The sequence below is a fragment of the Salvia hispanica genome, chromosome 2 (genome assembly GCF_023119035.1).
Source record: "Salvia hispanica cultivar TCC Black 2014 chromosome 2, UniMelb_Shisp_WGS_1.0, whole genome shotgun sequence".
Taxonomy (NCBI): domain Eukaryota; kingdom Viridiplantae; phylum Streptophyta; class Magnoliopsida; order Lamiales; family Lamiaceae; genus Salvia; species Salvia hispanica.
Window position 1 is genome coordinate 32465963 of NC_062966.1, and position 20069 is coordinate 32486031.

Consider the following 20069-nt stretch of genomic DNA (forward strand, 5'->3'; position numbering starts at 1 on the left):
AATAAGTTGGTGCAATGTGAAATCTACTTATCATTTATGATAAAAGTAAAATAGGATTCTGAGATGGACTGAAATAACAAAATAAGACTCTTGTTGTAGGAGTATTGTACGGAAAAGTAATTCGATCGCATTTTTTCTATTTCTCTAATTTATTTTTTGCATTAAAATTGTACAGTATTTATAAACGTTTTTTAGGAAAGTAGGAGAAGATAGATGTTACTAAAAGAAGAAATATACCTCAAAAACGATAGATGGAAAATATACCTTAAAATGATATACTACCAAAATTATACCTCATAAACGATAGATGGACAATATACCTTAAAATGATATACTACCAAAATTATACCTCATAAACGATAGATGGACAATATACCTTAAAATGATATACCAAAATTATACCTCAAAAACGAAAGATTCTGCATGACAGACAAGTGTATGCATGAGATTTAAAATACAGGTCAAATATGGAGTCACACAAAAATAAAAATATATTAGGTCTGACTTATACGAGTGTTATTGAATCAGTGAAATGTGTCCTATAAATGTTTCATAATGTCAAATTTGGCAATTAGGTATGAATGTGATTCCTGATTTCAATTTTCAAATAGAGTATACATAGATAAATGAACTTCATTAGTTAAATCAGAAAATGGTAAAAAAATAAAATTGGAACTAGAAAATGGCCGTTAACTTCTAACTTAGCTACAAATTTATACCTATAAGTAACAAACAATTTTGAGACGACATACTCGTTCAACTTATGTCCTTTCTCTTCTTTGTATGAAGGCAATGTTTTACCATTGTCATCTGTAACCATTTTGTATAGATTGTTTATTTTCTTTACTCACACACATCTTTCTGGATGCTGATTGGAATTGCATCAACTGATCCATTCCATTGAGTTTCCCCTATGATTCTTAGCACCATTGGATTAAGCTTTTTCTTTGACAACTTTTAAAAACCTTTGATGGTTTTTCTGCTGCTGATAGCCTTCTCCGTGCATCACCGCTCGCTTCCTTTTCAGCCGTTCAAAGCAAGCTTAATAAGCATTTTCTTGAACTGCGTGTCTTTTCATTCATGATCTTCACAGCATTGGTGGAATGCAAGATTCATTTGCGTTTTGAATAAACAAGCACGACTGATTGCAATGGGGCAAATATTTCCGTTATAAGAAGAATTATCAATTTTATCGAAATAGATAAATGAAGAATAACTTACAATGCAAGTTGAAGGGTGTGATTTCAATTCAGGTTGCTAAAGCATCAATGTATATCAGCTACTACTTCATCTATCAAAGAATTAAGAATCTGGGACTGAATCTGTGTCCCAAGTTCAAATACTTCGACATCAAAGTCGACCCATCTACCATATTGATTGCTCATGTCCTTATCTACAAGTTCATCTATCATGGAATCTCCAATGTTAGCATTCCAACCACAGATTTCTCTGTGGACTTCTTGAGCAAATGTCTCCTCTTGTCTAACCAATGATAGACCTTTAGCCAACGATCTGTATCCACCGCCAACAAACTGTCTGCACCTCAGGTCTAAGCATTCACTAACACAGTCGAACAAAACTCTTTGGTCTAGCACGGGAATCTCTACACCGTTGCTCAAGAACTGATTGCAACTTTCTAGCTGATTAAAAAGACGAGGGTTTACGATGCCTTGAGTTCTGCCTACTGCATAGTCCTTGAACTTCAGCTCCATATTGGATAGCATCTCCTTCACATACTTTAATTCCCACCTTCTTCGGTTCACGTTGTCAGTTGAGTTTGAAATAATCTCCTGCCTTTTGGGCACAGTTTCAACAGAAGTTGATGAAGCTGAGTCTGATAACTCAGTATTGGGTTCATCTGCAAGATACATCTTCGAGGAAAAAGAGTCGAGCACTTCCATAGATTGGACTGATGAACACTGCTTGCTGCCTGAAATCAAAATGAAAACTGAGTTTATTGATGTGATGAAGCAAACAAACATTAGGAGTAGCCTTTAGACTCGTACCTCCAGTGCTATTACTGTCTGCGGTATCTGATGAACTGCAACTGTCTGGAAACGAAGAATGTTCAAGAACTGAAACTGGACTAGGAAGCCTGGGGTCGAGTGACTTTCTGGCTCTAGATATATTGCCATCGCTAGTGCTGGTTTTTTCTAGCCCCACCTAATCATAACATTGGATTTATATGATTAGCTTTCGAATAATAAGTGAGAATTATGACGAACTTCGCTTTCTCATATATCACTACACAAATCCTACATTCATTATATCCTTAAATGCTGGAATATAGAACATGAATTAGAATGAGTTGGCTTACCGTATCAACTGCGTGAACCCCCTCTTTGGCTTTACATGATTCTGACATGCTTGAGCTCACTGAGGCCTCACAACTAGGCATCATATCATTAGAATCCGTTCGAGAATTTTGTTGGGAGAATTCTACCTTATCAGCCAATTCTTTTAGTTTTTGCTCCAAAAGAGTGTTTAATGCATCACCTCCCATTATATTATTTCCACAGAGAGAAAATCTCGAACCACTCATGTCATCAGCTCTTTTACTTTGATAGCCTTCTGACAAGATCTTACAAGTTTCCCCTGCCTCTCCGGGCCTCAGAGAATCTGATGCCAATCGTGTCATTGGAGATTTGAAAGTAAATGAAACGACATCCCTTCCATTCCCTCCACTTTCTTGACCCCAACTACTTTGCCTATCTGTAATATCCCTAGATTGGATGCCTTTCCCACTTCTATCCATCTGCAAGTTTTGAACAGCTTGATTTTTACCCAAGTGGTAACTCCCATCCACAGACCGTTTCTTGCTGGTAACTCTTTCTTTGCAAGAAGGCAATGCTTCTCGTTTGTCATCTTTAACCTCTGAGCTCAACTTCCTCGAATTAACTCTAGAGGTGCTGGAAACTTTGCTAGAATTTCGTTGCCTAGTGGACAAAGATTCTTCACTGGGTGTTTTTCCTCCTTTTGAGTTGCATTTTGAAGACAACTTTCCTCTATCAACAATGCAGTTTTGCTTCTGATTGTTCTGCTGTAGCACACTTGAACCATTTTGCATAGATTGTTTCTTTGCCGTACTCTTCTGTGTAGTCGACTGGCTATTCAAAGGATGATTGGGACTTAGTGTAGTCGACTGGCTTTTCAGAGGATGATTGGGACTTAGTGTAGTCGACTGGCTTTTCAAGGGATGATTAGGACTGCATGTAGTCGACTGGCTTTTCAAGGTATGATTGGGACTGAGCTCACACAAAACTTTCTGGCTAACAATGTTCTTGTTGCCATTCAAACTGAGGCCCACTCTCTTCTGAACATTGGCCTTTGCCTGTAAAGCCAGTGAAATAGTCTTTCCATTACTTTTCACACCATTAGACGATGTTCCATCCGAGTCAGGCATTACCCTTATTGGAACCGCATCAACTGATCTGTTCCCGCTCTTAACCATTGAGTTCCCCCTGAGACTGGATTCAGCTTTTCTTCGAGAACCTTCAAAAATCTTTGATGGTTTTTGTGCTGCTTCAGCCTTCTCCTTCAAACCCCTTACTCTCAAAGGGACTGAAGAAGCTCCTACCGGAGGCAGTTTAGCCGTTGTACTCAAACGAGATGGTCCCGTCTCAATAATCCTTGCTGCTGCTTCCATTATGTGAGCAGCATCCTTAGGAGGGATAGAGTTGGCACTTTTAATAGGAGATAGAAGTTTATGGTGTGTGATTGGGATTGATTTAGCTGATTTAGGCGGCAAGGTTTCAGTTTGAAATTTCTCGACTGGCTTGTGTGTCACCCTTGGATATTTGAGCTCCATTTCATTCCGGTTATACAAGCCCTGCAGGCGGCTTTCCTGAGGGTATTCGCGGTTTTTGGTTTGGTAATAAGCATCACGAAGTGAGCTAGAACTGAAAAGTGGAGTGGAGTAAGGCTCCGACATGCTGGATTTTGGCAAGGAATCCAATCCCATCAGCCTTGCAACAACTCCAGGAGCCTTCGTCCCATAAAAGTCTTCATCAACGAGAGATGAAGCGCAGCTTTGATCACTGCTTCCTCCAACACTGGATACAGCTGCCTTTTCATCCATTTCCATCTATATACAGAAGAAAAAAGGGATCTTTAAATTCCTAAATCAGAAAAAAAAAAACATTCCATTATTGTCAACATCCTTACCATGGCAAGATGGGTCCTTGGCGAATTTCCGTCACATCTTTTCTTCTGTTTCGATTTCTCTACATCAATCAGACCAGAGCATTTAGACCATTTCAAGACAGGAACAAAATGTTTTAGACATACATACACATGTGGAGTTTATGCACAGAGGAAAGGTAATGTGTCAAATTTTAAACAATAATGAACTTGAAACATCCATCATACCGGTTACTTCAGACTTGCTTGAAAACAACTTCTTCCTAGATTTAGCATTCCAATCAAACATCTGGAGGAAGCCACCAATATAATTTCCACCTTTGGAGCATTGGTTCTCAATCCCCATACTGGCAAGTCGAAATCACTAACATTAGTTTTCGAACTAAATTACCAACAACGAGAGCGAGCAAAATTTCAAACTAAGCGTGGAGTAGAAATGGAAAATTCTCCATTCTGGAGCTCCAATGCCAGAATTTAATCAAATCATTTACCAAATTATGGAAAATGAAAAATGCATTCAAGATCTCTATTGAAAACCAGTATAACAAGATCTCTGATTAGCTTATCATAGAAAGCAATATGGATATGGTAAGAAAATGATGATTGCAGAATTGGACAACCATTATCATACTACAGTCTTTCAACCAGCAATCCAATACCAAATAATCATATGAAAATAGCTATACTTTGTAGGCATGCCTTAAATGTACAAAAAGATTCCTATAGCCTAAAACATAGCTACTAAAAGCTGTATCATAGAAGTACAAAACAAAGCAAACCAGTTCAGAATTGTTTTTCAAGTTTTCTTGTTCTATGAACTCTAATTGGCTGAATATTTCCAAATCTATCTAGAAACACCAAGCCTTCATCCCAAAAGCCATTTTCTTCCTTGAAAAAGTCTGTGCTTAATGCAGTGGAGCTTTGCAATGTGAGTGTTGAATTCAAAGTCTATCTTTATGCATTTTCTAGATCTTTATATTTATATATTCCATTTTCTAAACCTTTTGTAAAAGAAGGATAATCCACCAGAGTTGGATCCACATGATTATCATTACTGGTCAAAAGAAGAATCTTTAAAGAGAACAACCTCCTTAACAACTAATCAATAGCTCCTAGAGAAACAGGCAAGTAGCTACAGTGGCATTGACCACTACAATGTAAGAAAGAAAAATTTGTTTTTCAACTGAATTTGATCGTAGACAAAATGGATTCGCGCTGAAGTATTTCTAAATTCAGATCATATCACACATTGATCAAGCTAAAATGGCGCTCAAATGCAATTATAGAAAATGAAACACAATTCGATTTAGTATACGCTAAGATCACAAGCAACCGACAACCAGACCTTTTCAACATAGTTAAAATTCAGAAAAAAGCAATGTGAAATGAAGAAAACTCACACAACCCAGTTCAAAAGATGAGGACTTGATGAACTCCCCCTTGTTGCATCACAACATTAGCATCGAATGTATGTGCCATTCCCGTTAGACTTCTTGGAGAGAGAAAGAGAGAGAGAGGAATGAGTGAAAGCAGAGAAGTGTGATTAGAAAGTGACGAGTGGTGGAATGGTTTGAGCAATAAATGAGGAGACAATGGATTTGGATTTGAATAGAAAATTAAAAAATAGAATAGTGTGTGTGTATACGTCACATATTTGACTTTCAAAGTATAAAGTTTGGAAACACAAAATAATTAAATTGGTACAGAAAAGGTTAAAATCTTGCAACGTCTCTTTTCGTTAGAGAGGAGAGATTTCAAATTCCGAATCACAGCTTCCTTTGTAGTCTGGTGTTTCTCGTGCATAGTTTGCAATTTGGCACCAAAAATTCGTTAAACTATTTGCATCAACATTCTCATTTTTTTTTATTCTGTATATAATGCTGCATAACATATTTTTTAAAAAAATACTTATTTCATGTAGGAAACAAAGGCGTATTATTAATAATAATTAGGAGTACTATTATTTTATACTTAAGTATTAATGGAGTAGTAAACAATCAAATAATATGATGTTACAAAGTTTATCGTACAGGATGCAGACGGCGAAAGTAACATATCAACAACAACATATGAAATTCCAACCGGAAGAAAATTGACAATATACGTCAAAGTTTGGTTGGTCCTCTTCCAATAACATTGTATTAAATCAAATGAAGATCTCTAACCTCTGAAGGTTACTTACTAAATTCACGTGAACACAGTCAAATGTTAAAGAGCTCAATAACTCATACTTGCAAGTATTCGGGGGCAAAGTAACTAAGTTAAAGTTGTAACCAAGTTTTACTCGAGATGATACATACATTCCCTTATATCTAAGCTTACATTGTTGAGAAAATTGATCCTTAAAATATTCTTCATTAATTCATTATAATGATTTGCTCATCTAGTTGATCAAAAACATAGGAATTAAATAGAAGTAGAAGAAAGAAGCAAGCAAGCGGCAACGCGTTTAGCGTCCGAACAAAGTAGATTCGATTCAATCACGACTGATTAATCCGCGGGAAACATAAAATTTTGATCTTGAGGGATTGAAAGTAACAAGCCATCAAACTGAAATAATATTCCAATTAAATCAGCATAAAATTAGGTTTCTTGAACCTGTAAGCGATAGATCCTAATTAGAAGAGTATTTATTTTCATAATAAACGAGTGACAAAGTCACCACATTCCGCACATAAACAATTATTTGTTTAACTTATAAAGCTTTCAGTTATCAGTCAGTTAGCTAATTCTTAGCTAAATAAATAGTACTCCATGATTGATGATATATTTCTCCCCCTTTTTCTAGACACCAATAGCTTACTTATTTGGGGATCAATAAGTGATATCAGTGTAATTTAAAATGGTTAAAGTCATATTGAAACTATTATATATTTCTAATTATTTTTTTAAAGTTCTAATAAGTCAATAAAACTATGATTAATTGGACCTAGGGTAAGAGTTTAGTTCCGCTACTGAATTGTGAAGTTATAGAAAAGTTAAAATTATTTAATTAGAGCTAGCTGGATTCTGTTACCAACTTCATTCCAACCACCTAAAACAATGAATATGATAAAGATATGTAAACAACCACTAATTTACATCAATTTGTCATAGCACAGGGAAAGAATAATGTTTATAGAGTAAAATCATTAATTAAAGTAAAAGAATAATTTTTAATCATATAAACCATTTAATTTCAAGATCTTGAAATCTTGTGCTTTGTTTTATTTGATAGCGCGTCACATCATTATATAACAAACGAGTCTATTCAGTTGAATGTAGCAAAATTAAGTTAAATCAACGTGTACCATTCGTCAAAAATAATATTAATCCGTGTAGCATGTTTTTAGTAGTTTCATACTTCCATTTTTCGACAATCAAATATTTATATTACTCTATCCGTCCCATTTTAGGAGTCCTGATTTATCATTTTCGGATGTCCCATTTTAGAAATCCCGATTATAATATTCCATAAATAGTATTAGGCTTCACATTTCATTAACTTTTTTCCACTTACATTTTATTATAAAACTAATATAAAAAAATAGGATTCACATTCTACTATCTTTTTTTCACCAACTCTTCTCTATATTTTTTAAAACTCGTGCTGAACTCAACTGTGACTCTTAAAATGGGACGGAGGGAGTATGATTTATGACATTCGCAAGTATCACAATGGATGCACCGATGTTTTATTTTCTTCTATGGCAATTTTAGAAAATACAAAATATTTTTGGAGCAACTTTTTTTGGTATTATATTATTAAAAAAAAATAGAAAAATTACAAGAGATTTATATTCCCGCATCTATGAAACTCACGGGAATGAGATAAATGATACTAGTAAATCATATGATGCACTGAATGATGAGTGTCAACAAATTTTTTCGTTGAAAGAAGAGGTAACCGACACCCATTTTAAATTTATATATTTGCTTTATTTTGCTCATTAATTTCAACGAAATAATGTAGCTAATAAATGCAATGGAAACACTTAACAAACTTTTAATTTTGGCCCCTTAGATACAATTCATTTATTTGGAAGCAATCCATGAATTAATGGTTTGCTTCAACAAGCCTTCAAATTACCCTTGCTTCTATAATTCTTCGTTTTTGGGTTCTGAATTACTCCTTCCGTCCCATAATAAGAGTCACAGTTTTCCATTTTGTCTTGTCCTACAATAAGAGTCACACTTCATTTTACCATAAATGGTAAGTAGGTCTCATATTCTACTAACTCAATTCCTTAATATTTTATTATAAAACTAATATAAAAAATTGGTCTCATATTATACTAACTTTTCCAACACACTATTATTTCATTTCTTAGAACTCGTGTTCACAATAAGAGTGACCCGGATGAAGGGAGTATTTTTTTTAATTCTAAAAACCTATAGTTAAATATTTTTATCTTGTACGTACGACTTTTACATTTCCACGTTCATATATTATAAATTAATATATTCCAATAAAAACCCAATAGTAATAGTAAAATAATGGTATAACCAAAAAACGCCATCAATATAACAAAAAATGTGAGTTTAAGTTGGAATGAGTTATAGCGCATGAGTTAAAGTTATAGTGAAATGAATAGCCCATTAAGGTATGCATTTAATCTCACATTACTCTTACTTATTACTCCACATTCTTTTCTAGCCAAAACTCTTCAACACTTTTGCTCTTTCTTCTCCTAAATTCCTAAACAGAAATGTCCATATTCCACCTCTCTCCCTTTTTTATGTTGGAATTAATGGCGTTGCTTTAGGCCTTTCGAGGCGAGACCTTCCAAGTTCCTAATCCTAGTCCTATATGTGGGCGTCAACTTTGCCTCCAAATGAAAATTTATACTAGTAGAACTCAATTTCTCCTCTACATAAAATACAACCCGCTTGTATGGTTAGCTATATTTTATTCAAGAGGCGAAGTCATTCGAGATCAGTGATGGCTTCGGGTTTGCATAAGGGGGGTTGGAAATTGAGCCAACTTTCTTACGGAGTTGGAAAAATCGAATTCTCCATACCACTAGCTTAGTGGAGTTGAGTAAACAAAAAAAAAGATCATAAGCCATCTCCCAAAAAATTTTCAGTACTAAAAATGAGATAGGCCTTGAAAAGTCCCACGTAAAATGGTTGATGTACCATAATTTTTTATTTCATACTACTAAAAGTTAGATAGGGCTTGAAAAGCCCACTAACCATCTATTTTCAAACCAAACATACCCCAATAGGTGATGAAGTTATCAATAAAAATTTTGAGGCGCTCAAACGAAAAATGGTAGATGAATAAATAAACTTACTTAAAACAGCAAATTTGAAGGAATCATGGGTGGCACTAATTTCAGAAAAATATTAACCTAATAACATTATTTTTGATAATAACATTTTTTCAACATCCAACTCAACTGATTTTATGTGTTCAAATATAAAATTGAAAGATACTAACATGGAAGAAAGTTGAACACTAGTGCTTTACAGACACACACAAGCACCATAAATTTAGATATAATTCATTTTTGAAAAGTCAAAATTAATTAATAAATCAAAACCAAAGATTAAATGATAGCCGTCGATGTGGGATGGCCAGTCCAAAATCGAATGGCCAAAAAGTAAAGATGATATACATCATGATCCATGATTAGAATTAGATAGTTGTGCTCTTGTCTTGACTTGTAACATCCATTTCCTGTCCAGTACACGTTTAGAGAGAGAGAGATGGCTGATTGCAAAAGAATTGGGGTGGCCGTGGATTTCTCCCCTTGCAGCAAGAAAGCACTGAAGTGGGCCGTTGATAACGTTGCCCGGAGCGGCGATCACCTCATTCTCATCTCTGTCAGCCCCGAAGGCAACTATGAGGAAGGCGAGATGCAGCTTTGGGAGGCCACCGGTTCTCGTATGCTCTCTCTCTCTCTAACTTGTTTGAGCTATGAGCATTTTGTGAATTTTTATTTGTAGTTGGTGATGTTGTGTTTCGTGAAGGTGAGATTTTGTTTATAACAATTAACGATTTTGGGCTATTTGAGAGTTTCTTGGTTGGTAGGAGGTGATTAATCGAGTTTGATGGGATTTGTTTCAGGATCATCACTCTGTTTCTTGATGTTGTAACTTGTGATAACACATGAATTTTACCTTTTATAGTTTCTTCTTTCAAGATTGTTAGGGAATTGGGTTTTATGGGATGGATTTGTGTAATTAAAACCCCATTCTTGATCTTTCAAGATCACATTTTTATGTAGTTTGGCTCTGATGTGGTTTGCTCATTAGTTTAATTAGTAATAACACATGATTTTTACCTTTATAGTTTATTCTTCATGATTGTAAGGGTATTGGGTTTAATGGGATTGGATTTGTGCAATTGCATCTGTTAAAGCCCCGTTCTTCATCTGTCAAGATCACATTTTTATGTAGTTTGGTTCTGATGTGGTTAAACTCATTAGTTTGTGGGTTTTGTCAGCTTTGATTCCATTGAGCGAGTTCTCAGAGCCCCATCTCATGAAGAAATACGGTGTTAGCCCGGATGCTGAAACGTTGGATATCGTCTCCACTGCTGCAAGGCAGCATGGGGTAATTTCAGCAACCTCTTAGTAACTTCCCATATCTGTGTTTGATGTTTCAATCATTTTATGATCTTGAATCAGATCATCGTGGTCTTGAAAATCTACTGGGGAGATGCTCGTGAGAAGCTCGTTGAGGCCGTTGATAACATTCCACTTGACTCCATCGTTATTGGCAACCGAGGCCTTGGCAAGCTCAAAAGGTCCAATTCATTCTTCAAGTTTTACTTCTAAATCTTGAAGCTTCACTCGCATTTTCCACTTACACACATTTTTGGTCGATTTGGCAGGGTTATCATGGGCAGCGTTAGCAACTTTGTCGTGAACAACGCTTCTTGTCCAGTGACTGTCGTGAAGAGCCACGACTAGTCTATCAGCGCGGTTAGAAAGCTTGTTTCGATTTGATCATCATATCTATGTACTTAATCCTATCATGTGTGCACTTTGTTAGGAATCTTTGCTTGTTTCACTTATTGAATCTATGCTGTTATCTATCCTTGAGTGTCAATTCAATAAACCCAAAAATGAAATGTAACTTAGTTCCCATTTCAAGTCCTTTTCTTATTCTTGTGATTTGCCATTTGTGGATGATCTTATTACAAGGAACACAAATCATTTAGTCCATAGGAGTCAACCAAATCTAAGACTGCCCTTATTTAGGAATGGTTAATCCTATTTTCACTCACAACTAACCAATCAAAACAGCCTCCGTCTCCTTATATCAACTCCAAGAAACCTAATTTCTTCCCAAACTACAACAAAATATGGAATCTTGCAAGAGGATAACCCTGTTCCTACTCCTCTGCCTCGCCTTCTCCGTCTGCAAAGCAGCAAGACGTCTCGTCCCCGACCCCGACGCCGACGCATATTCGCCCGAACTCGCCCCCGACGCATCATCGCCCGAACTCTCCCCCGACGCATCACCTCGTCTCGCCCCTCACACTTCCCGCCACTACCGCCATAAACCCGTTGCAGTGTCTCGACTCTCCCCCAAAAAGGGCCTAAACAACCTAGCCGCATCGCCTACATTCGGCCCCATTAGCTCTCCCGCTCAATCGCCGTTGTCGGACAAATTTTTCGATGACATCGGAGGGCCCGAAGCGTCCACTGCGATGGACGACGTGGAGGGGAAGCTGAACGGGCCGGCGGCACAAGAAGCTATGGTCGAAGCAGCTAGGTACGCGTCGGAGTTCGACAAAAGTGTGCTGGGGCCGGCCGCCTCCAAGGTTAAGGAGGCGGCGGGTAAGTTGGGGCCGGAGGCAACTAAGTACGCGTCGGAGTTCCAAAAAAATATACTAGGGCCGGCCGCCTCCTCGGTTAAGGAGGAGGCGGCTAAGTTGGGGCCGGAGGCAGCTAGGTCCTCGGCGGAGTTGGACAAAAATGTGCTGGCGCCGACCGCGTCCGCGGTTAAGGAGGGAGCGGCCAAGTTGGGGCCGGCGATCGCGACAGCCGCCACCACAGTAAAGGATAAAGCGGCTGATTTGGGGCCGGTCGCAACCTCAGCTATGGATAAAGTCGCATCGTGGTTCAAAGGCGCGTCAAATTAACTTTGATGAGAAAACATCATCAACCTTAAATTATAGTTGATTGAATACTAGTGGTTCGTTTGCAGACATTTTATTACAGATTTTTTTTTTCCAGGCTAGAGATTAGATAATCGAAACACTCATTTGTTTTTCAGAAATAACGGTACAAGATTTCAGGTTAGAATAGCATGCAAAAGGGATTTGTATTATACATATTTTTTTTGAAATTACCGAAAAAACTATGAAGTTTGGTCAAATTTAGTCTATCTCAATTTTTAAATACTCACTCCTAGTAAATTACGGAGTACTATCATATTTTGACATGTTATATAATTATATTGTTTATTAGATTTGAGAAAATTGTGTTTAATTTGGAAACCCAACTAATCTTAATTTTGCAACTAAAATTCATGCTTTTTTATGTGTGGGATACAAATTGCATAAAGGCCATAGATTTTTGGCTTCCACCCCAAATTCAAATTAATGGGATAGATTGAGAAAAACGTTAAAGTTATAATATAAAGTAATTGGCTATATTTATAAATTAGGCTAAATAGAATTTGATCAAATTTTCTGATTTTTTTTTTGACAATTTATCCATTTCAAGGGATTTTTTTTCTAATTTGTAAATGTTAGTCTAAGAATTAAAGCAATACTAGAGTCTAGAATAATACCCCCTCCATCTTCAATGATGTGTTTCAGTTTTTTATTTTGGTCCATCCCTTATTAGTTATTACTCCATATCACTTCATTTTACTTTGTAACATATTGAATTGTATATTCCACTATGTCATAACATCCAAAAATGAACACAATAACATTCCACTAAGGTTTAGAAACTAACGCGAAATCCAATCTAAATCTCGAAGAGGCTCAAAGCCTAGCATGCCACTCATCATTAGTTCATCACCCCCAATTGAACTATGCATGGAGGCTGAACTAACCGAAGGACGCTGAGCGCGGCACTACCACAGGTAGGGTTGAAAAATGGATATCGAGTATCGAGTATACCTCATCACAATAGATATCGGGCAATGGAATTTAGGATGTCTTGGGTATAGAGCCTAGAAAATTATTCAGGCTGATGGTTAGGCTTATCTCATCTACAAGACAATGGAAATTGAACTGACCGAACGACACGGAGCACAACAGTACCACCGTAGGGCTGGGAAAATGGATATCGACTATACCCAATTTCGACAGGTATCATGCAATGAAATTTAGGATGTCTTGGGTCAGGCTTATCCCGTACAAAACAATGGAAATGTGCGGATAAAAAGCTTAATCCTAAATTCCATCCTACAAAACCGGCTCTACAAGTATACATCCATCTACTCTCATATTTAAAGCTTTTCAAATCTATGTCGCGTTGCGCTCAAACCACTCACCAATTTTCTCTCATATTTAAAGCTTTTCAAACCATCTACAGAAACAACAACGAGAATAATTTTTTATTTCTATACAAAATCCACAATATTAGAAAAACACATACCCAAGAAAAGGCCAATAAAACTACTTGATTACAGATTATCCTCATTAGCCATGAAGAGAAATTCTGCCCCTTTTGCAAATACAGGACCAACCATATCTAGTAGAAAGCACATTTTGCCTGGATATATCTACGACTGATTCAAAAACACAGCACCATGCCCATCAGCTTTCATGAACTTCTTCAACAAAAGGACAACTATAGCTATTGTAAGCCCCAGCGCTGCCCATGTGAGTAGGCGATCATCGGCCTGCTTGGGGACCCTCGTCTCTGATTTCTGCAACAGCTGCTGCTCGTTTGCAGGAACCGAGTTTGATGCCTCAGCAGCAACGTGCACATTTGAAGGAACCCCATTAGGTTCTTGAACTATCTCATCAACTTCAGCTGGTTGAGTTTCGGTTTCAGTAGCACCCTCAGTGTCTTGGTTAGGAGTCTGCTGACCCTCCAACTCATTCTCTTCATTGCCAGTCTTCACTACCGTGTCTTTGGGCACGGGCAATGCTTTGCTAAGCATGTATTCATGAATCTATGCAAGGAGTTCATCAGTTTAAGATTACAAATTATATGAAATTAAAAAAAAACGTGCCAATCCAAAAGGTACAATGTCACGGACCTCATTAATCAAACTTTGGCGCTCAGCAGATCCAAATTTTGGAGCTACACGAGATTTGATTGCGAGAGCTCGCCTCTCCTCTTTTGTGTAATCCAATGATCCTAGTGCACCGTTCGGGCTAGTAGGCATAAATGCAATCATTGCCACCAAAGCAGTTCGAACTGCAAATTCATCCCGCACTAGACTGTTATAATCCATATAATTGTACACCAAGGAAGCAAAACTCAAATTTGTGAACCTCATTAAACAACATCTCAGTCAAATGACAAGATGAGAACTTTAAGTTATTTTTTCCTTCAAGAAGAAATGATATCATGTCCTATTTTACCATATCAGGGATGAAACTTACCACTCCAAGAAGGTTGCCAGTGTTCGGGGTGATGATTTGAAATGCTCAAGCATATCTTGGTTTGGGTCTCAAACCGACCATTCGGCTGTAATGTGAATCATAAACGTATCAGAGATCAGTTGTAACAAACACAACACAAATACAGCAGATGATGATCAGTGCAATACCGTCAGCAGCATGAATGAAGGTGGCTTCAGAGGATATTCAGCAGGCAGCTGAATTCTTCCATGATATATTCCTCCCTCAAACTCCGAATCTGCCGGGCCCCTAATCGCAAACTGCCATTCAAATATATTCTCCTACAAGCACACATCAATATATAATCAGCTTAAATCTAGACACAGAATATGGCAAGATAAATTCATCCAAACAGGAATAGTTAAACAAATGATTCCTAAAATCATGAAAGTGTATAGTTTAATATTTTAAATATCTATAGAATCAGCTATGCAATCTAAAAGTGTTACAAAATGATTGAGATCCGCCGTGGAAGATTCAAAATCGCCAATGAAAAGCAAAAGGCAAAAAAAAACCAAAAAGGAAATTTGTACAAAATTCAACAGCTACAACATCCCACCACCATAATCTAAAAATAAAATACCAACTCATAAGCCAATTAATGAAGAAAACAATGATTTTTTTTACCAACAGTCAACCAACCCTACGCAAAATTAAAGTATGAAATCAGTCGGATCGAACCGATCTAATAATAACGTGAACAAACAAACAATCGAAACAAAAAATTAACAACAATCACAAATTGGATATCGAATCGCAAAATAAATTCATGAAAACCTCGAGAGGCAGGCTCATAAAATCATCAGAAGGATTGGATTGCATCTCTTTGACCTCCTGCAGAATCCTCTTCACCGCCGGATTCTTCAGATTGTACTTATCTCCCGCCATTTGTCCGATTGAATTTCACGGCACCAAAATCCCCTTGCCGAAGATCGCCAACAGCCAAGTCCAATTTTGATTCAATTTCTGTGTGATGGATAAAGTTATTTGAAGACCGAAGAGAGAGAAGGGCGACACGTCATCTGTCGTGGATATGCGTACGTGTTAGCATATGATAGGCTATTTCATTGATCATTGCCTACATTTAAGTGTTGTACAGTTTCCACTAAAAACGCGGTTGGTACCTTGTTTTTTCATTTAACATCTCATTCTTTTTTTCTTTTTTTTAAAAATTTTAAAAAAAATCCATAAATTACGCAATTTTGATATTTTTTTTCTGAAAGTCGGGCCAAAAATATTTCAATTAATCAGCTCTCGGTTACTTGTGAATTGAACGATTTTTTTCGGTTATCACAGGACCTATAATTGATTTAACAATTTTCAGTTTAATCCCATTTATGGGTTCGTCGATTACTACACAGGAACCGAATTTAAATTTTGATTTTAATATTTTCGGTATAAATACAATTTGACAAATAAATATAACATGAACAAGAATAGACTAGCGTGATAACTCATATTTTTTTGGAATTAACTCATACACAATTAAATTTGGTTATTCAAATCGACTTAGGAACTGAATCCTAAATGGTTCCGCTCTGGTTCATGATTAACGGTTCCAAATAGTCGATTAACCGACCGAATAAACAGACCTACTTAGAAGTGATCATTCCATAAAGAACCGTATTTTTCAAAATCAACCCACACAATTCATTTCGGTTGTTCGGTTCTTATACTAATCGGTCAGTCAGTATAGAAACCGAACCCTAAGATTCCGGCTCTGGTTCCATGATTGACGGTCGGTTAACCGACCGAATAAACAAACCTACTCAGAAGTGAACGTTTCATAGAAAACTGCATTTTTTCGCAATCGGCCCATACACAAATTTTGGTAATACGGTTCTTATAGGAACCGACTTAAGAATCAACCTACACAATTTATTTCTTTTGTTATTCGGTTCTTATGCTAATCGATAAGTTAGTATAGGAACCAAACCCTAAACGGTTCTAGCTCTGGTTCCATGATCATGACTCCAAATTGTGACCGAATAAACAAATCTACTTAGAAGTGATCCTCCCATATAGAACCAGAAAATAAAGTTTATTGCTTGGCTGCTTGCTACCAATTCCAAATTCTTGATAACTAGACTCTAACCAAAACATAACAACATATCAAAGATTTATAGCATGCACCAAATAAACATTTCCTCTATATGTAAACGACCTATTCCGAGCTCCAACGCACCACAAATGGCCCTGAACCTCCAAATCCCCCTTCGCCCCCGCACTCTCCCACACGAACTTGAACAACCCCATGGCCGAGTCGAGCTGCTTCACCCCACTCCTCACCACCTCCTCCTCGTCCACAGTCAAGATCCTCCCCGCGTACAAGCACACCTTCTGCCCGATCCCAACGACATGCACCCCTCCACGAACCTCCATCTCGACGTCCACAACCGTGCCATACAGATAGTGCATCAAGAGTGTGAACAAGCATTTTGACGAATGGCCTAACGTCTTTGTCAGCCTCTTCTGCACCAAATGCTCTTGGTACCGATTCTCCTTGTACCCGATGTTCTTGTCGATCAACACGTCCCGTAGCTGGAAAAGGCCTTCCTTCATCACCTCAAGCTTCGAGACATGGAAAGCTAGCTCGCTTTCATCACTCAGGCAGCTGACAAGATCAGTGCACATCTCGAGAGCATCTCCCCATTTGGGAGAATCTGTCGCGTTCGCCCCTTTTGTGGGAGGGAGGAACATCCACGAACTGGACTCAACATCATAAGACATTGCTGATTCAAGGATCTTGAGACAGCCAGCAAGAATCTGCTGAGACAACATTATCTCCTTGTTCGTTGGTCCTCGTAGATTGAGAAGCTCGACCTCTGATTTCAATCCGTTGAGTATCTGAGAGAGTGCACCCGTCCATATCTTGTGCTGTGTCACCTGTGGGCCGATGTTCTTCCTCACCACCTTCCTCTGCTGAGCCGAGATGCTCAGCATGTCCGCGACCTTTGTCAACGAGTTCACTGTCAGCGCATCCCTCTCGTGGGGTCCGCAGAAGTAGTCCAGCTCTTTGCATCGTTGATCAACCGATGAATTCCTTAAGTTGTCCTTCAATGTTTCCTGCATCGATGGAAGCAGAATGAGCTCCCTACCGATCGACTTGAAAATGTGCATCTTCTTCTCCAGCTTCGCATCGAAGACTCTTGAATGATCGTTGATGTTCACGAGCCTCCCGCCGATCAAGTCTAGCTCTTTCAATGATTGGCTCCATTTCTTCATCTTCAAAAAAGCCGCTTCGCACCATTCTCTAGCGGGAGCATCTTCTTCTAATCCGGAATGATGATTTGATCGAGTCGTCGTGATAATCACGTTGTTTCTTGCGTGATGATGTTTAGTCTTTGTTAGAAAACTATGCAGCATTTTGCGGGCCATTAGTTTCTCGCAAAAGGCTACTCCACTTCACGCATTGAGTTTTCAAGACTGAAAACCTGAGTTGGGCATTTCATCAAACAGGTTATGAGCATCCTTCCAAAAGTAACATATGAATGTGCTCTTAACTCACATACAAGTCCCCTCTCTACGCTCTCTATAAAAGAACCAACTAAAACCAAGTATCAGAGAAGTAAATGAAGATACTTTAGAAAGCAGATATAATTGAGTACGTAAAAATGCAATCTTGCAATGAATACCTCTTTAAATCTTTCTTATATAAAAAAGCAATCTTGCAATGAATCTGATTTCACTAACATGGCTTCTCAATTGGCCAGCCATAATTCAGCTTTTCTATAAAAAAAACTCAGACCGGTTTAATTAAAATCGATTCACCTTAAAGTTAATAATTTTGTATGACAATTTCCAGTAATCGATAGGAGTATTTTTACTTTGAAAGAAAATTTATTCTTTCGGCTTCACCAAATAAAAACTTCTTCCAGATGGAGCTTGATTCCCTACCCTGCCCAGTCTCTATTTCTCTCCCCCTCCTCATCCTTCTTCTCTGGTCACTCTCCTCTCTCCTCCATTTCTCTCGGACAGAAAAGCAAAAAATGTCCAGTTCAAAATTAAAGAATTGAAAATCAAATATCCCCTCACGATTGAATAGCCGGCCCTAATGCCTAATCAATAATAATGGAATTTGAATTTTTGTTGTAGTTTGTGAATGTGAAATCCAAACACTGAATCTTAAAAAAACAAATAAACTTTGATGAAAGAAAAGAAGATAATCATGGTGGTGGCCAACAGTTAATGGAAGATGGTGTAGTTGAAGGAATGGTAGCGGTTAGTTGCAGAGTTACTGGGAAGATGAATAACAAAAGCAATGAAAAAAGCAATCTTGCAATGAATAACAACTGTTTAAGTTCACCAACATCACTGATACAACATCAAAACTACTACACATTACAAAGCTGACAGCAACAGCATCATATGTTAAATGAAACTCATCCCAAAACTATTTGACTTGTGTTTCAATTTCTTGAGCTGCAAACAGTCCCTTCTCCAAAACCCAATCTTCAATCATAACTTGAGAGTTAACAGGCTGATCAGTAGGCACAAGATGCCCAGCATTCATCACCACAACATGGCTAAGCCTCTTCCATCTCTGCACATAGCCAGCAAGCTTCCCATCCACCCTCCACACCTCCCTCTCCGCATCCAAGAACTCACCAATCCCCTCCCACTCCAACCCCTTCATCCACGCCACGGTAGACACCACGCCGTCTCTCAAATCACACTGCCCCTGATACAGCAACACCCTCGTCTTCTTCACCAAGAACTCCACCATATACTTCACACTCTTCATCACATCATCACTCAAAACTTCCCCCACGACATCACTGCACACCTCAAACACAGTGGACTCATTCGCCCCGAGAGCCCTCTTTGCCTCGGGATTGCTCAAGAACTCAGCCACAATGTCATCCTGGTAAGGAATCAGCCTTGTGAAATCATACAAAGTGGCCAATCCACTCATGTTTTGTAGTGTGTTGAGCACTTTGGTTCTTGCACCGGTTGCTTCCCCCCAACGCTCTTCTCTCACATAATCAACAGCCTTAGACTGAATCCCCTCCAAAAGGGCCTTCTGCTTGTCATTTATCAACCCCAGATTGTATGCATTCACAGCATGAGTCGACACTTGCACCTCAGGATGAGTCAAGCCATTCCCAATAGCAAGACCAGCCAAATTCACTCCACTTTCCTTCTTCTTCAAAATGTGATATCCAATTGCAGGCACATATTTCCCAGCATAGCTCTCACCAGTTATATAAATTGGCCTGCTTTTGAAATTTGCATCCAAAGCAATGAACTTCTTGATTGCTATAAAGAGATGCTCAGCCACACCTAATTGGTTTCGAGGGATTTCTTGAGGTGAAGCAGCTATGCTGAAGCCAGAGCCTATGGGATTATCAAGAAACAGCAATCCAAAGATTCTGTTCCAAGGGCCTGGATTAGGTCCGAGTGA

General features: G+C 38.0%; 5 protein-coding genes across 7 annotated transcripts; 1 reads left to right on the top strand and 4 right to left on the bottom strand.

The window, feature by feature from the left end:
• Positions 1-1168: 1168 nt before the first annotated feature.
• LOC125205430 lies at positions 1169-5674 on the bottom strand. Of its 2 annotated transcripts, none has more exons than XM_048104353.1 (6): positions 5541-5674; positions 4369-4487; positions 4165-4223; positions 2318-4084; positions 2007-2163; positions 1169-1930 (listed from the first exon to the last, which is right to left on the bottom strand). In XM_048104353.1, exons 2-6 carry the CDS (start codon positions 4484-4486, stop codon positions 1266-1268), a joined length of 2766 nt encoding a protein of 921 aa, XP_047960310.1. In that variant the 5' UTR covers position 4487; positions 5541-5674; the 3' UTR covers positions 1169-1265. The 2 variants fall into 2 exon arrangements, with proteins under 2 accessions (XP_047960310.1, XP_047960312.1); XM_048104355.1 differs by having other exon boundaries at positions 1230-1930; positions 5546-5674.
• LOC125205431 (universal stress protein PHOS34-like) lies at positions 5635-11222 on the top strand. The gene is made up of 5 exons (XM_048104356.1): positions 5635-5657; positions 9822-10009; positions 10571-10680; positions 10755-10873; positions 10961-11222. Exons 2-5 carry the CDS (start codon positions 9832-9834, stop codon positions 11037-11039), a joined length of 486 nt encoding a protein of 161 aa, XP_047960313.1. The 5' UTR covers positions 5635-5657; positions 9822-9831; the 3' UTR covers positions 11040-11222.
• A 2402-nt stretch (positions 11223-13624) lies between these two features.
• Positions 13625-15633, bottom strand: LOC125205278 (ubiquitin-conjugating enzyme E2 32-like). The gene is made up of 5 exons (XM_048104116.1): positions 15443-15633; positions 14815-14946; positions 14648-14732; positions 14299-14459; positions 13625-14211 (listed from the first exon to the last, which is right to left on the bottom strand). The coding sequence occupies exons 1-5, from the start codon at positions 15551-15553 to the stop codon at positions 13816-13818; spliced, it is 885 nt and encodes a 294-aa protein (XP_047960073.1). The 5' UTR covers positions 15554-15633; the 3' UTR covers positions 13625-13815.
• A 1054-nt stretch (positions 15634-16687) lies between these two features.
• Positions 16688-18493, bottom strand: LOC125205277. 2 transcript variants are annotated; one of them, XM_048104114.1, is made up of 2 exons: positions 18301-18493; positions 16688-18099 (listed from the first exon to the last, which is right to left on the bottom strand). In XM_048104114.1, exon 2 carries the CDS (start codon positions 18041-18043, stop codon positions 16778-16780), a length of 1266 nt encoding a protein of 421 aa, XP_047960071.1. In that variant the 5' UTR covers positions 18044-18099; positions 18301-18493; the 3' UTR covers positions 16688-16777. The 2 variants fall into 2 exon arrangements, with proteins under 2 accessions (XP_047960071.1, XP_047960072.1); XM_048104115.1 differs by having other exon boundaries at positions 16688-18197.
• Positions 18494-18927: 434 nt separating this feature from the next.
• On the bottom strand, positions 18928-20066 carry LOC125206820 (serine carboxypeptidase-like 50; the record flags this gene model as incomplete). Its single annotated transcript, XM_048106043.1, has 1 exon — positions 18928-20066. A coding segment is annotated over one exon (1008 nt), but the record flags the coding sequence as incomplete, so codon positions are not given.
• Positions 20067-20069: the final 3 nt, after the last annotated feature.